The 17,801-nt window shown below is 36.1% G+C and overlaps 1 protein-coding gene across 1 annotated transcript; it reads left to right on the top strand.

The window, feature by feature from the left end:
* The first annotated feature begins 8,662 nt into the window (after nt 1-8,662).
* Nucleotides 8,663-9,159, top strand: LOC131618637 (uncharacterized). Its single transcript, XM_058889816.1, has 2 exons — nt 8,663-8,812; nt 8,920-9,159. Exons 1-2 carry the CDS (start codon nt 8,663-8,665, stop codon nt 9,157-9,159), a joined length of 390 nt encoding a protein of 129 aa, XP_058745799.1.
* The last annotated feature ends 8,642 nt before the right edge of the window (nt 9,160-17,801 follow it).

Genomic DNA, 17,801 nt, shown 5'->3' with positions numbered 1-17,801 from the left:
ATAGTCCAACTTTGAGAAGGTCTATCTCTCTCAATTTTTGAGGTATTGAAGTGTTCTAGGACTTTTTAGAAACCTTAGAGAGTCCTCTAACCAGTGTCTTTGGTCTCATATCAAAATGATTTTCCATGCTCATTTAATGACCTTTTGAAAAAAGTGTCTTTTTGTTGACTTTTGAAAAGGACCTATTATGTTTTGGTCCATATCTCTCAAATGAAGCATTTTTAGACTTGGCATATGAGAGACAAAGTTGTAGAGAATCAAATTTCCTTCAAATTGAGCTTTGGATGGAAAATTTCTGATGATCCATGTGAGAGTTGTGGCTGGTCAAAGTTCAGTTGACTTTTCCTATACAAAACCCTAATTTAGAAACTTCTTGATTTGCTGATTTTTTATCTTTCCTTGATGAACCATGATCAATTCTTGATCAAATGGTGAATGATACGTCAATATGAGGATCTTGACAAAAAATCAGAAGTTTTGACTTTATTTTGACCACAGTTGACTTTTTAGGTCAACTAGTCGACTGTTGACTTTCTGAACAATTGAGTGACCAATCCTTTGAGATGAGACTTGATACTTGTCATGGAGATGATGTAAGATGTATTGAATCATATGAGATGCCTTGGAGCCATTGATTCACTATTTTTCCTTTGAATAAGCCAAACCCTAGTTTCCGAGCCTCGTATAGGAGAGTGTGTTCTGGAGCTTTGTGTATTGATTTGAATTTGTATAAGAAAAATTGTATGGGCAAATTTTGGGGTATGACAGCTGCCCCTGTTCAATTATCTTAAACCTGAAGATGTAGAGTGGTTTGTATGCCAGTCGGTATATGAAGGTGGAAGATGATTGAACACTAGAATACCAAGAAATTTGCCCTAGCTGAAGTAGGGAATTTTGTCGGAGATGGGCTTGAAGATGCCATCCAGGTGTTCGGAGAAGATGTATGATGGAGATGGGCTTAAAGATGCCATCCGACTTGATATACTTGAGAGTCAGAATGTGTCGTAGGTTAGACTATTCTCAATTGCATCCTCAGATGTCTAGAAAACCGTGCGTTAGGTCGAAGAATAAATCGTGCGTTAGACTATTCTTAATTGCATCCTCAGATGTCTGGAAAACCGTGCGTTAGGTCGAAGAATAAATCGTGCGTTAGACTATTCTCAATTGCATCCTCAGATGTCTGGAAAACCGTGCGTTAGGTCGAAGAATAAATGGTGCGTTAGACTATTCTCAATTGCATCCTCAGATGTCTGGAAAACCGTGCGTTAGGTCGAAGAATAAATTGTGCGTTAGACTATTCTCAATTGCATCCTCAGATGTCTGGAAAACCGCGCGTTAGGTTGATGGATAAGTCGTGCGTTAGACTAATCCAAATTGCATCCTCAGATGTCTGGAAAACCGTGCGTCAGGTTGATGGATGAGTCGTGCGTTAGACTAATCCAAATTGCATCCGTAGATGTCTGGAATGCCGTGCGTTAGGCTGAAATTTTTTGTATTGAGGAATATTTGTTGGAGATGGGCTTAAAGATGCCATCCAGATGTCGAGACTAAAGTGTTTGAGAAGTAGTTATTTGAATGTTGATCGTATAGTATATGAATTAGATTTTTGGAGAATTGGTCGTGTCAGCACCGTTCGTAGTAACTGAATTAGACTTTGGAAGATGATCGTGTCTACACCGTTCGTGATGATAGAATTAGATCTTTTTGTCGTGTCAGTACCATTCGTAATAACTGAATTAGACTTAGGAAATAGTTGATTGTGTTCACATCGTTCGTGATGATGGAATTAGATCTCTTGTCGTGTCAGCACCGTTCGTAGTAACTGAATTAGACTGGGAAGGTCAGTGATCGTGTCTACACTGTTCGTGACGATATAATTAGATCTCTGAGAGTTGACCGTGTCAGTACCGTTCGTAGTAACCGAATTAGATCTTTTGTCGTGTCAGTACCGTTCGTAGTAGCTGAATTAGACTTAGTTGGTCATTGATCGTGTCTACACCGTTCGTGATGATAGAATTAGATCTCTGAGCGTTGACCGTGTCAGTACCGTTCGTAGTAACTGAATTAGATCTTTGAAAATGATCGTGTCATTACCGTTCGTGGTAAATGAATTAGATCTTCGAGCGTTGACCGTGTCAGTACCATTCGTAGTAGCTGAATTAGATCTTGGAAAGTTGGAGATTTCGTTAATTTGTCGGTACCTGTATCCTGCAATAGGTATAGTTAGTCTTTATGCAATGTCATGATGCATGTATTATGTAAAGAGTCCCTCAAAATAAATGAGAAATTTTGTATGTTATGCGTGAGTTTAGTATATATGCGATGTGTGAATATGTTTATGACACATGATATGTGAATATGATTTATGTTATTTTGATTGAGAAAATAAATCTCCATGTCTTTGTGACTTTGATGTCTGATCTTGTTTTGAAGATGCTCAGCTGGGAATTTATGATTCTTGCTTGGGGATGATTAGTAACTTGATGGACCCTGATTGGGGATAAAAGTATTTGGAAGAGAGCAAAGTGTTGGAGAACCAGCAGTGTTGAAGATGTAAACTTTGTTGGGGAGCCATGTCTTTGTCGAGAGGGTTTGAAGATTTCTTCTTAATGATTACTCTGTGGGGATATGATCTTGTGAACCCGGCTCTATGGGGAGACATGGGTGAAAGTTGCTCCCAGTATTATAGTAGCTACCATTCCTGGATTTGATTAGGACACACCACTAAGTAGTGATCTAGATGTCAAACTGGACTTGCCCCTGTTAGTAGGAACTTTGGAAAGATTCGCCTCGCGAGGACTTCATGTGATGCGTATTATGAGCGACATGCCCCTAGTAATCATACCCCTGATTGTTTTTGACCCCCTTGAGAGATTCTCGGAGTATTGACTTGATTGTCCCGGATTGATTGGGAAAAACGTGTCATGCCCCTTGTATACGTAGGGGACATTGCTTCTGAAGTGGTTTTGTCTGTCGGGATAGCTTTTGGTCATTAGTCATACCCTGTGCAAATTCTTTCTGGCGCTGACATTTGAAATTATGTAGCAGAATATGTTTAATAATGAATCCATGAGATGCAATGCATACGTTTGTCTTGAGTTTTTGAAAAACATTAAAACAAGAGATGTAAAAGCGTGATATTTGTAAAACATACTATTTGTAACAATGTGATGTTTGTAAAAACAGGATATCAACTTAACATTTGTAGTAAACCTTAAGGAGTCGGGATACCCTTTTGGTGCCAGTATGCTTTCGAACCAACCATGCTTCAATTAGGACTTTCAAGGGTTGTAACGTGGCTCGGTTCACGGTTTAAGAAACAAAGGATAAAGGCTCAAAGTTTAATTGTACCCACCCCTCTTCGTGATGTTCTTCAGTCCTAAGCTCAGTTAATTCAACTTATGCATTCAGGTTCCAAGAGACTTTCGGATTTGCACCTTTGATCATGATGATGGTTCACAAGCAAAGAGAACCTTTGAGATGGCAGTCACTTCTTCCTTTTGGTAGTCACAACATTGTGTTGTTCAGGAGTTTATTGACTTCTCTGTTTTCATCCTTTTGATATCCCTAACTTTTGCCTGAACTGTCTATTTTGAGCTTACAGTCAGCGGGATGCCTTGATTTTTGCCTAAGTCTTCTTTTTGATTTTTGACTTATCAGGCTTTTCTTTGTATATATGTTTTTTCATTTTTTTTTAAAGATATTGACTGCCTTGCTTAATGATTTATGAACCATCATTGGCTTTTGATTGACATCTCCAACACTTCTTTGATGTGTGCGGATGAACGCTTGTGATTGAAACCTTTGTTGAAAGGTGTACTGAATGATTCTCTTAAAATAGAATGCACAGCCTAATTAATTGAGAATTACCCTGCCCCAGGTTATGATCAAGAGTTTTAATTAGTACAAGAAAGAAACTTCTACTTCTTGGGCTCAAAGGGGTTGACGAGGGATTAACATCCTTATATCTCCACTATTTAGGAATTGAAACAATGCCTGTACATCATCAGCATAGTCCGCTCAAAAGCATACTGTATGAGGTTGTGGTATTGTTTTCGTCATCCTCCCTTAAAAGGCTTACAACTTTAGCAGGAGTTGAGTATCATAAAACATATGCAAAGTAAAGATGCAGCTTAAATAAGTGATAGCGAAATAATTTATTCAAGACAAACATATGCAATGCACTGATGATGATTATTAAAACAAATAATGTCTATCATGAGTCGAATGTTTAAACAAACAGGAAAGAAATTGCAAATGGAAGTAGAACTAATGATCCAAAGGTGCATCCTTCTAGACGTTAATCAGTCTTGTCATGACTAGGCATGGAAGCGGTAACCACCACAGGAGTCTTAGGAAGATTGAACTCAACTTCACCAACATCGATCACGTCTTGGATCTTATTCTTCAGTGTCCAACAGTTATTAGTGTCATATCCAGGACTAATAGAGTGATATGCACACCTTGCATTGGAATTATAATGAGAAGAGGAAGTACTAGGATTCCTCGGAGGGTCTTTCAAAGTAATCAATTCTGACTTCAACAAGTGTCGTAATGCATGAGCCAATGACATATTGATCTCGGTGAATTGATGCTTAGGTGCATCTGACTTGCGTCTTTGTTGTGGAACTAGTGTAGAGATCAGAATTGTCCCCACAGATTGGTTGTGTCCATTGCGACCTTTCAGATTGTGCACAGCATTGTTCGTGATGAGAGAAACGGGTCATACATTTAGACCATATGTGATAGAGGACTTCAGAGCAAATAGACCATATATATTGAGGGATATCAGAACTAGTCGTACATTTAGACCTTGTCTGTTGAAGGATGTCAGAACGAGTTATTCATTAGACCATATCTGCAGAGGAATGTCAGAACGAGTCATACATTGGACCATATCTGAGGAGGAATATCAGGACGAGCCATACATTAGACCATATCTGAAGAGGAATAGCAGAACGAGTCGTACATTAGACCATATCTATTGAGGAATAGCAGAACGAGTCGTACATTAGACCATATCTGTTGGAATGTCAGAACGAGTCATACATTGGACCATATCTGAGGAAGGATATCAGAACGAGTTATTCATTAAACCATATCTGAAGGAGAATACCAGAACGAGTCATACATTGGACCATATCTGAAGGAGAATACCAGAACGGGTCATACATTGGACCATATCTGATAGAGAATACTGGAACGGGTCATACTTTAGACCATATCTGATTGAGGAATATCAGAATGAGCCATACATTAGACCATATCTGAAGAGGAATGATTGTTGAGGCGGAACCTGAAAACAATGTTAGAAATATGCAATGTGAATGAAATGTTTTCAAGGATCTTTAAGTATTTAGTTAGCAACATTAGAAAATGATTTGGTCGCGTCTTTGTCTGAAGAATTCTGACTCTTGTCTTTGAACATCCTTCTTTGAGAATCAAGCTCACCATATCGAGTGGGTCATCGCCTCTGATTTGGGATACTTCTGAATTTGAAGATACATGGCCAGAGGAAAGTAAATCCTCTTGCCCTTTGCTAGGTACTGAGTCTTTGAATTGGAAGGTGTGTGACCAGAGGAAAATAAATCTTCTTGCCCCTTGATTAGGAAATCAGTCCTTGATAGGAGTCCCTGAAATTGTGCCCCCTAAATCCCTAAGATCCTTGAAAGGGTTAGTTAAATCATGTTATGCTTATGATGTCATGATGTCATGCGAATGCAGTTCATTAGGCGTAGTGTGAGATAGTAAGGACAAACAAGTCCTTTCAACAAAACCTGCGAGGAAACGAAGGTTAGTAGCAAACACAAACAAGTCACGCAAGTCACACAAGTCACACAATTTTTGGCTTAAGGCTTGCATGGAGTCTGATCAGGTGTCCTTCCCAAGGGTATTTCTATGGATAAGGAGATTTCAGCAACGGGTTCTACCGAGTTACCCAGAATTGTCAGCCCTCTTAAAGCACCCTCGAACATGATACATACATACCATGCAATGATACTTTGAGAAAGAACCTATCTGAGTTGTAGTATCGGGTAGCGACTATGCTCTCAACATACATCAAGAGTAGTCCCCCCACTACGTTCCTAAAAGTCAGGATGGGTTAAAGGTAACTAAAGGTCCTTAAGCTCCGACTCACCCACGGACATCCGCACGAACCTCCCTCATACAAGAGAAGCATGCAAACACCCATAGAGGCCTAACTTAAGCGTGAACTCTCATATTGACCAATCCTCCACATACATGAAGGAGGTCGCCATGACTATGCCACTTCCTATCTTAGATGTTCTTGAATCCGGGTATAGGATTCGTCCTTCAGTTAATTCCCAAAACGCCCCTAAAAAATAAAACAAACAAAGCAAACAATATAAAACATTTAAATTGTTCCTAAACTTTTAAGGTAACCCCTCTTTTATAAGAAAATTCTCCCCAGCAGAGTCGCCAGTTCTGTAATACGGTGAACTGACTTTTATAATCGAAAAATGTACGGTCAAGCATGAGTCGCCACCGACTTTTATTTTATCCAAATATCGGAAAGGCTAAAAGAACAGGAAAATACCTTTGAAAAGATTTTGAGTTCGGGGGGTAATTATGCAAAGGGAAGGTGTAAGGCACCCTTTGCATCCATGGTTTTCCATGGGCTCTTAATTGCTTTGCTCTTTTGAAAAGAAAAAGGGTAGAAACGAAATAAGACTTTAGCTTGTAAATAAGCGTAGCTTTTTGAAAGTATTTTTGAGAAAAGAGTAGAAAAAGATTTTTAGAGCAAGGCAAAGCAATTAAGGGCAATTTACCTTATAGTTTTGAGAATCTGTTCTTTTAGCCTTTCAGGGTGAAAGGGTCTATCCTTGCCATAAGAGGGCAGGAAGCCTTTCATTTGGAGGTTAAAGGGTCGTCGCAATGTCGTTCGCCACAAGACTAACCCATGCCATAGAGAGGCAGGTAGTCTAAGGGAAGGACCAGAATAGCCTTTTCGTAGGCAGCCAGAAGATACCTCAGCCTTTTTCGTAGGCAAATTCCGAGGGTTGAGGTCATGTTAGTGTATCGAAGGCAGCATCATTAGGGTCGCATGACCTTTTTATCGAGGCAGCATGGCTGAGGTATCCTCGTATTCGAGGGACATGGCTATTTTGCAAAAAATACTCAAGGCAACAGGCAACAAGGCAACAGGCAACAGGCAACAAAGAGGTTACCCCAAAAGTGTGCGTGGGTACAACAATCACGTGGTTAATTAAATTTTATCTTGTAATTAAGTCATTCTAACTCAGTTAACAAGACTTGCACTCCCTAGAATTACTAACCACAGCAGTAACATAATAAATACGGGGAAGGGAAATTGTAACCAGCGGAGGAGAGGGGAATTGAAACCAGCGGGATAATAAGCAAAAATTAAAAAAATAGAAAATATTAGAGTTAGGGTTTAGGGTTACCGATACGCGTAGCTTTAGCAATTGACAAACCCTGAGGATTGGAAAAGAAAGAATAAACAGAAAAATGGGTGAGTGCATTATCGGTTCGAAGGCGAACTTTGTTAACCCTAAAAATAAAAGAAGGAAGAAATTAAAAGTAAATAAATAAAATAATAAAAGAAAACACTTAGCTTTGCATTTGATCTGATATGGTTGGCGGTCGGGGGAAACCTCGGGGTTAACCCTGAAAAATGGCAAAGGCAGAAAGAGAGGTGAATGTATGCACAGTTCATGAAAGGTTAAGGGCAAACCCTAAAATCAAAAGGAAATAAAATAGACTTTAAGATAAATTAAATACTTAGCTTCGTATTTGACGTGGCGCGCAGTCGGAGAGCGTTGAAAGGTAACCCTGAAAAGGCAAGGCACGAAAAGAAAATATTCAGTGTATTGGAATGTTCGTCGTAAACCCTGATTAAGGCGAAAATTGAATTAACATAACACAATCGATTTAATTAATTATTGGTCTCTCGACCTAATTAATTAAATCGAGATAAGAAAATAAAATCGAGGGTAAAATAATTTTCATGAATTTTTTGGAGCTAGAATAAAATAAATACGAATTTTTAAAGGTTTTTAATAATTAAATCAATTTTAATCACTATTTATAAATAATACATATATTAAATATTATGCAAAATAAATAATAAGTATTAATAATTTATATAAAAAAACAAAACTTTTATAGTTTATATATATATATATATATATATATATATATATATATATATATATATATATATATATATATATATACATATATATATTTATATATATGTAAAACAACTTTAGTTAAAGAAAAGGCTTAATAACACTTTTAGTCCTCGTATTTTGATCAACTCACGAAACTGGTCCTGCATTTTTAAAACAGAACAAAGTCGTCCCTATACTTTCTTAAAGTATGTAAAATTGATCCTAACCCCCATTTTCTCTCCAAAAAAGCTGATGTGGCAAGATTAAGTGGTTGACTAGGTACTTACACGTCATTAATTGTATTATATTGCTTTTACACGTCATTAGTAATATTAGATTTAACATTTCAGAAAATAAAGAAATCAAATTAAAAAAATCCTTTTAATTTCAGTAACCCTAAATCCCAAATTTATGTTCATCTCTCTCGTCAGCTTCAAATTTCTCTTCATCTCTTCGTGCCTCTTCACACATATCGTGTCTCTTCATCTCTTCATCTCAGTTCTACCATGTCAGCTAATTCTTATGCCGTATCCAGCAACAGTTGCGTGTCACGAAGAAGACAGGTTCGCTGCTTCTGTGACCTTGATTCGCCACTCACTACCTCGTGGACGAAGGAGAATCCTGCGCGGAGGTTTAATGGTTGTGGTTTATACAAGGTAAACACCAGTTCGTATCTAAATGGTTGAATTTTATTCTTGTACGAATTTGAGAAGCTGAGCTGATTATGTATACTCGTTTAATGGCTGCTTCGTATGAATTCCAGTTGCAGGGACGAAAGGGGTGTAATTTCTTCAACTGGTACGATGAAGAAATGTCGGGTCGTGCTAAGGAGGTGATTTTGTCACTGATGAAGAGAATTAATGAAGACAAGAAGAAGGACAGTTTGAAGATGAAACAAGATGACAATTTGAAAAAGAAGCTAAGATTCTGTCAAGGATTAGTTATATTAGTTGTAGTGCTCATTGTAGGATTGATATGTAATGTCATGTTGAAGAAGTGTTGAATTAGTTGTCAAGAATCTGAATTAAGTTGTTTTAGTTAGTTGTTAAGTGTTGTAGCAACTAAATTAGATGTTTAGAAGCTGAATTAAGTGATGTATGTTGTACTTTTCTGAAATGTAAGTTGTTGAATTAAGTTGTTCCAATGAATTAGTTGTTATTACACAAACATAATTGTCATGACAGCAAAAGAATAGTGTTAATTTTCAATATAGCCAACCATAAACATCCATAACAGATAAAGAAGGATAATTGTCATTACATAAACATCCATTATATAGCAAAATAGAATTGTCATGACAGCAATATATGCTGAATTGTCATTACATCAAAACATAACTTGACTGAGATCTACTTGTCAATACTACACCAAAATATGGCCAGTCAAAACACCAAAATATGGCCAGTCAAAACACCAAAATAAAAGGTCTTAGTTTCATCTAATTTTGAGATGGTTGTGGAGCCTGTGATCCCTGAGAAACAACCACCTCAACTTCAGTAGCACTTGTTTTCTGTTTCTTGTTTTTCTGCTGTCCACTAGAGCTAGCCTTGCATGTTGTCTTCTGCTTGTTTCCTCCCTTAGGAATCTGCCTGTCAGCAGCACTTTTTCCCTTACATGTCCTTGTGTTATGTCCATACTTGTGACATTTTTTGCATTTGACTGTCTTCAATTTTCTTGGCAGCACACCAGGTTTCCTTTGCTCATCATTGGATTTGTTCCTTAACTTTTTTGGCCTTCCTGGTGCCCTTCTCATTAGGGGCCGATTGATGTACTCAGTATTTGTCACTGGCCATAGTCTTGGTCCATTTGAGGGTAGCACAATGTGGGAGTATGTGGCCAGACATTGTGTCTTCCTGCAAACACAAGATACACACATTATGGATACAGACAGATTTTACAACAGTTATGGATAATAGAATGCAGACAAATGAATGTACCTATAGTAGGTTGACACAAAAGTTTCAACTTGCAAACCATTATGCCAAATGCAGACAATAGAATGTTCACATGGTATACCAGTTAAGTCCCATTTTCTACAAGCACATGTCTTTGCTGTCAGATCCACAACATATGTATCTCTCTCATTAGATACACTAAACTTAGCCATTTGCTCATCACCATGCCATGTAGCCTTCCACCCCCTGCCTTCCTTTTGTAGCCTTCAATCCTTCTTTGAACATTAGGACAAATATCACCATTGTGCCTTTCCAGCATTTTTCTTTGCTTCACAATCCTAACAGTTATATAATGCTTAATACCTTCAAGTAAAGAAATTATTGGTTTTTCCCTAATTTCAAGAATTGCCCTGTTGAATGCTTCACACATATTGTTGACCTGCATATCACATTGAGTGTAAGTGCTAAAAGCTGATCTTGTCCATTGTTGTGGTTGAACCTTAGCCATTTCAGTGTAAGCATCTGCATTTTTCATTTTCATTCTCTCCATAGCATGGTTCTAGTCTGGTACAGTTGTTGCTCTTGCAGCTACCCACAGTAGTTCCTTCATATCACCACCTGGGAATCTTTTCTTCCAATTACCATAGAGATGCTTCACACACAACCTATGTTCCACATTATCACCTAGCCCTTTAATTACCTCCACAAGTCCCTGACATAACAACCATATACATACAAACAGTTAAGTAAGCACAAGAAATAAATACAGAAATATGAACAAGAAAAGCATACAATACATACCTTTTGTTGGTCAGAAATAAATGAATATTGCCTAGGGATAAGTTGATTAAGATCTTCCAATAGTAGTTCAACAAACCACTTCCAAGAATCTCTTGTTTCGGATTCCACCACAGCATAGGCAATAGGTATCATTTGGTTGTTTCCATCCTTACCTACAGCTGCTATTAACTGACCACCATGATCTCCTTTCAAGAAGCAAGCATCTAATCCAATTAATGGTCTACAAGTATGAGCAAAAGCAGCCTTACAAGCCTCTAAGCAAATATAAATCCTTTCAAAGACAGGACCTATTTCAGATGTCCCACATTTGATTATGACTGTACTGTTAGGATTAGACCTTCTCAACTCTTCAGCATAGCTCCTTAAGTGTGCATATTGCTCACTACTTGCACCTTCTATCAACTCTAATGCTCTCTTCTTTGCCCTATATGCTTGAAAATGATTGAGTTTAACATTCCACCTCTGAAATGCCTCATCAGCCAATCCACTAGGTTTGATATGAGGGGTGTGTCTAATCAAAGGTATGAACTTCTTTGCTAGCCAGTTAGTTTTAGCTTGTTTATTCCCAGCTGATCTAACACACTCATGATCCTTGGTCAAACTTGTGATTTGCCAGTACTGACTTGCACTCCTTTTAGCAACCAACATATGATATGGATATTTGGTTTGACATTTCACAACAACCCTAATAGCATCATTTTTGTAGAACCATAAATTTGTCTTTGTTTCCATAGCATGATCTCTGACAGCATCCATGACTATTTCCTTTGAAGCAAACTGCATACCAATCTCAAACCTAACAGGTTCATCATTTTCAGGAACTTTGAAAGTAGGAAAATTCCTTTTCTTAACAATTTCATCATCACTCTCAACAGGAGTGTGTAAGTCACTTTCATCTTGGTAAGACTCTTCATCACCAGTTTGTGTTTCATTCATGCTTCCAACCCCAACAGGTATTTCACTTGTCCAATCCCATTCTGAACCATCAACACCTATATAAGAGTCATCTTCACTTTCTTCATCACTTGCAACATAGTCCTCATCTTCTTCACTAACATAACCATCCTGATTATCAGCAACCCTATCCCGTCCATTCTCATGAACAACTTCATCCCTAACCCCTTCATTCTCATGAACAGCTTCATCCCTAACCCCTTCCTCATGAACAGCTTCATCCCTAACCCCTTCATTCTCATGAACAGCTTCATCCCTAATCTCTTCCTCATTAACAGCTTTATCCCTAACCCCTTCCTCATTAACTACTTCATCCCTAACCCCTTCCTCATTAACTACTTTTTCCCTAACCCCTTCCTCATTGTCAGCTTCAGCCCTAACCTCCTCCATAACAACTTCTTCAACTTCTTCATCCCTAATATCATCCCCCAATGGCCCTTCATCATCAACTATATCAGGAATATCAACTACATGTTCAACAAAAATGTCTACTACATTATATCCTTTTGCATGTGAAATTAACTCTAAGACGTCACCATCAGTGTTTAGAGCCTTAAGTCCAGTCTGAAATGATAGCTTTGGATGCTGGTACCACAAACACTTGAAGTTGGCATACCCAAGATGTAGCACTTCTGCTCTAAAGTCTTTATAGTTCGCAAAATCAACATCAAACGCTGAATCCATCTCATAAACTAGACCCTCAACATACAACTTGACAGGGAAGAAGATAAATCTACCCCCATGGTTGATACGTAACCTCAACCTCTGGGGTTCACTTGGCCTACGCATATCACAAACAAAACAAAAAACCCTAAGCACAGAATACGAACAAGAAAAACCCTAAGCATAACACGAAGCAGAAAAACCCTACACATACCTGAAGCAATACTTTTCATTTTCTTTCGCAGCCATTGTTGTCCTTGATGGAAGATGAACACAGAGATGAGAACAAGAGAGACTGGGTACAAGAAGAGTGAGACGAGAAACACAATGAGTCACTGATTTCTATTTGAGGAGTTTATGGTTGATATTTAGTGAATTAATAAAATAATTACAGTTAATTATTTTAATGTTGTAATAATTTAAATTTCCACATATGCAGTGCCACTTCATTAAACATCTGGCCACATCAGCTTTTTTGGAGAGAAATTGGGGGTTAGGATCAATTTTAAGAAAGTATAGGGACGACTTTGTTCTGTTTTAAAAATACAGGACCTGTTTCGTGAGTTGATCAAAATACGAGGACAAAAAGTGTTATTAAGCCTAAAGAAAATAACATATGTATATATTAAAACAAATAAAAAGGGACTGTATAATTAAAAATTAAAAAAAATTCTAAAAATCTTAACTTATAATCCAGTGTGGCTCACGCGCGTGGTGTATGGTACGCCTGCAGCTTGCTTGGCATTGGATTGAACTGGAAGATGATCATACGGCTGAGACGAGGAGGTGCATCATACATGCGTAGGCCACGAAGCAGCGAATCTTTTTATTCAAACACCCAAAGCGCGCGCGTCTGAGCCAATTGGAGACCGCCACGTCTTTGTCTTCTCCAACACAATTCTGAAACACGCCCTTTTATAGCGTTTATGGCAGATGCGCTATAAAAAGTCTTTCTCTGTTATACCTGCAGTTTTACGAATACTGGCAAACAAGCATGGAATTTTGTCGCGAGGCCATCATTGAACTCGTCCAAGTCTCGTGAATTCAACTATGGCCTCAATTTGTCTTAACAGTACCTGTATAGAAAAACCCTAAACGAAACCACAAAACCCTAACAATGGCTAATCTTGATTCTACCGGTTAAACGCGAATTAAACAGCCCAGAAACCATCACAATATCATAGAGATCATAAATATGCAATCAATTTGTATGCAATATGCTTAAAACATAGAATTCGAAGCAAGTTTTTTAGAGAGCAAGCCGTGGTCGAGAGATGATGATTCTGAGCGTGAGATGACTTGTTGATGATCCACACAGGTTCACTGATCACCAAGGAATGTGTTTGAGCCTTTGATTCTTCTTGAATTGCCTTGTAACTCAGAATTAGAGTTTGAAAATTTTGTGACCTTTTGAACTCGGGTTAGGAGTTTTGTGGCTGCAAACTTGTAACCCTAGGGATCTGCAATTGTTTACTACTTATAGTAGTATGAATTAGATCAATCAAATAAAAGAGAATCTCATTGAATCCAATATTTGTGATTTTGAAAATTTTGGAAAATCTTTTGGAAAATATGTTTCTAATTTAGGCCTATATTTGATTTAATCATACCAATCTTGCTTTCCACGAATTTGCACTGATTATGTGATATATTTGATGATGAAAATAGATTCAAATCACATCTCTTGCCAAAGATTTGTTTTTCTTTTGATTTATGTCATTTTAAGTCTTTTTAATTAAAATAAAAAATCACAATAAATCAAATAAACCATATATTTTCGTGGCAATAAGATCTTGGGCTCTTGAGTACGTGGGGATCAAGATTGAGTCAAAACAACTTGGGCCCATTTGCAAAAAAAGTCAAGTTCTTTCACATTTTTCCCTCCAAAATAGTCCAACTTTGAGAAGGTCTATCTCTCTCAATTTTTGAGGTATGGAAGTGTTCTAGGACTTTTTAGAAACCTTAGAGAGTCCTCTAACCAGTGTCTTTGGTCTCATATCAAAATGATTTTTCATGCTCATTTTATGACCTTTTGAAAAAAGTGTCTTTTTGTTGACTTTTGAAAAGGACCTATAATGTTTTGGTCCATATCTCTCAAATGAAGCATTTTTAGACTTGGCATGTGAGAGACAAAGTTGTAGAGAATCAAATTTCCTTCAAATTGAGCTTTGGATGGAAAATTTCTGATGTTCCATGTGAGAGTTATGGCTGGTCAAAGTTCAGTTGACTTTTCCTATACAAAACCCTAATTTAGAAACTTCTTGATTTGCTGATTTTTGATCTTTCCTTGATGAACCATGATCAATTCTTGCTCAAATGGTGAATGATACTTCAATATGAGGATCTTGACAAAAAATCAGAAGTTTTGACTTTATTTTGACCACAGTTGACTTTTTAGGTCAACTAGTCGACTGTTGACTTTCTGAACAATTGAGTGACCAATCCTTTGAGATGAGACTTGATACTTGTCATGGAGATGATGTAAGATGTATTGAATCATATGAGATGCCTTGGAGCCATTGATTCACTGTTTTTCTTTTGAATAAGTCAAACCCTAGTTTCAGAGCCTTGTATAGGAGAGTGTGTTCTGGAGCTTTGTGTATTGATTTGAATTTGTATAAGAGAAATTGTATGGGAAAATTTTGGGGTATGACAATAAATAATATGTCCAAATAGACAAAGAGAAAATAGCGGAAACATAAATAATATGTCCAAATGGACAAAGAAAAATAGTGGAAACATAAATAATATGTCCAAATGGACAAAGAGAAAATAGCGGAAACATAAATAATATGTCCAAATGGACAAAGAAAAAATAACAGAAATATAAATAATATGTCCAAATGGACAAAGAAAAAATAGCAGAAATATAAATAATATGTCCAAATGGACAAAGAAAAAATAGCAGAAATATAAATAATCTGTCCAAATGGACAAAGAGAAAATAACATAAACATAAATATGATGAATGATAAAATAAAGTATAAAGCAAGAAATATAAAGAACAATATAATAAAATGCGGAATTTAAAGTTAATTGTTAGTATGTTAGCACGCGAATCATCTTGAAGCTAGTCAAGTATATCCACGATGTTAGTGAAGATCGATGGTGAGTGAATGATGATCTCGGATTTAAAGTTAATGAAAATTTATCAGAAGCTTGATAGAATCATAGCGACTACATGATAAATTTCCAAAAGTCTTAAATCAACTGCATACAATCTCTGCCATATTTGATCTTTTATTCCAATTCGGGACAAAGAAAAAGATAAGAAATAATATCAAATAATATACAAAAATAAATATAAAACAAATTAAACTTAATTCAATATTTTTTTGTGATTTTTTTTGAATTGATTTTAAGTTAATTAACAAGCTAATTAAACAAATAATTATACAAATAATTAAACTTAACAAGAAAAATATTCTTTTTTATGTCAAAAATTAGATTATAAAAATATAAACCTAAATCTAAAAGGAAAATATTTTTGGAGTTTTTTGATTGGTTGAAAATAATTAAAAAGTAATATTTACATGATTACTAATTAAATAAGCAAAATAAATTAATTATGAAAAGAAATAAAATATTTTTATGTTAAAAATTAAATAAACATTTTATCAACTTAAAACTAAAATTAAAACATTTTTTTTGAGAAATATAAAAGATGCATAAATATGGAGTTTTTAATTCATGAACTCCTAACACTACTACATATTAAAAATTACATTGTACTTACTCTATGATGTCCCAAGAGTGGAATAGAGTGATTGAAATTGATTGAAGGTGGCTATTTGAATAAGCCTTGATTTTTTACAAGTTTCTTGAAACTTTTGAAAAATATAAACTTAAGCTATGACTTTGTGGTGATTGTTGTTGTTCTTTGTGCTCCTCCCTTTTTTTTTCTTCTTTGAATGAAGAAAATGAAGCTCTATTTATAGGCAAAGAGATATGATCATAAAGCCTTGCAAGTGGAAATTGTCATGATTGATTTTGTGGAAAAAGAATGGAATATTCTTTTATGCTAGGTTAAAAAACTTAACCATAGTTTAATCACTCAAGTATTATTCTCTTCAATCTTGCAATAATATCTTTAAGCATCTTGAATTGGTCTTGATTGGCAACCATAAGCATCTTTGATAATATCTTTGAATTATCTCACTTTAATTAAACTTTAAATGAATAAAATTTAATTAAAATGAAATAAAAATGTCATGAATCATGGATATGTTGTGAATATCTTTAAACATATGAGAATCAAGATTGAATCACAAAAGAATTGGCCTTTTTGAAAAAAAATCAAATTTTGGTCATTACTTGTTTCAGGCATTCTTCCAAAAAAGGTCAACTTCATCAAGGCATATCTCCCTCAATTTTGATCCTATGAAAGTGTTATTGTACTTTTTGGAAAGCCCAAGATGTCCTCTACAAGCCACTTTGGAAGCGTTTTTGCATTTGGAGAAGTTATCTTGATGATATGTCCTCTACAAGCCACATGATGAATCTTTTGACAAAATATGGATGTTGACAAAAAATTGCATTTTATACTGTCTATTGACTTTTTGGTCAAACTGGTCGTCTGTTGACTGTTTGAGCTGTTGACTGTGCGTCCGAGCGAATCGAAGTTTGAAAATTTATCTGGTGGTACTTTGAGACATATGGAGATCCATGAAATCCATTTGAGGTCTCAAAAACTATTTCTCCTGAAAAAAATAAAATAAAAACCCTAGTTAGGGACTGTTTGTGTAGGAGACAGTTAGGCGTACTTGATTTTTATGCAGTGTTGAGTCTCTGTTGATCACGTGATTATCAGGAGACTTCTTCAAACAAAAATCTTGGAAATTTGAAGTGCGAAAGATTGATTTGACTGATGGTACAAACACGGAGAATTGCGCTAATAGCGGGTTTGACTAGTAACTGGTTGTCCGGGTATTAACGTAACAGTTAAAGTTAATTTTTCTCCTTTTTTTGTTGTGTTAATGGTGAAAAATTATTTACATGGTTTGTTAGAAAAAAGAAAAAAAAACATAAAAATATATACTGTACGCGAATGAAATTATCGATAATAACATTGAAAAGGATTTAATGCATAGAAATAAAAATTTAACTAGCAATAAACACGCATAATATCATCTTCAATAATTAAACGACGGTACAACAGATAATACAATATTTAATACTGACAGTACAAATGTTACATAAAAAAAATATAACAAACAGTATGACAAATATTATGAACGGTACATTATTTGAAAGCGACAGATACGACAAACTTTAAGTATGACGATTAAAGATCCACGCTATAAACAACAGTATATAGATGCATGGAAGTGTA

Source organism: Vicia villosa, linkage group LG7 (genome assembly GCF_029867415.1).
Source record: "Vicia villosa cultivar HV-30 ecotype Madison, WI linkage group LG7, Vvil1.0, whole genome shotgun sequence".
In the NCBI taxonomy this organism is placed as follows: domain Eukaryota; kingdom Viridiplantae; phylum Streptophyta; class Magnoliopsida; order Fabales; family Fabaceae; genus Vicia; species Vicia villosa.
The sequence above is the reverse complement of the archived record's forward strand: the minus strand, read 5'-3'. Positions and strand labels throughout refer to the sequence as shown.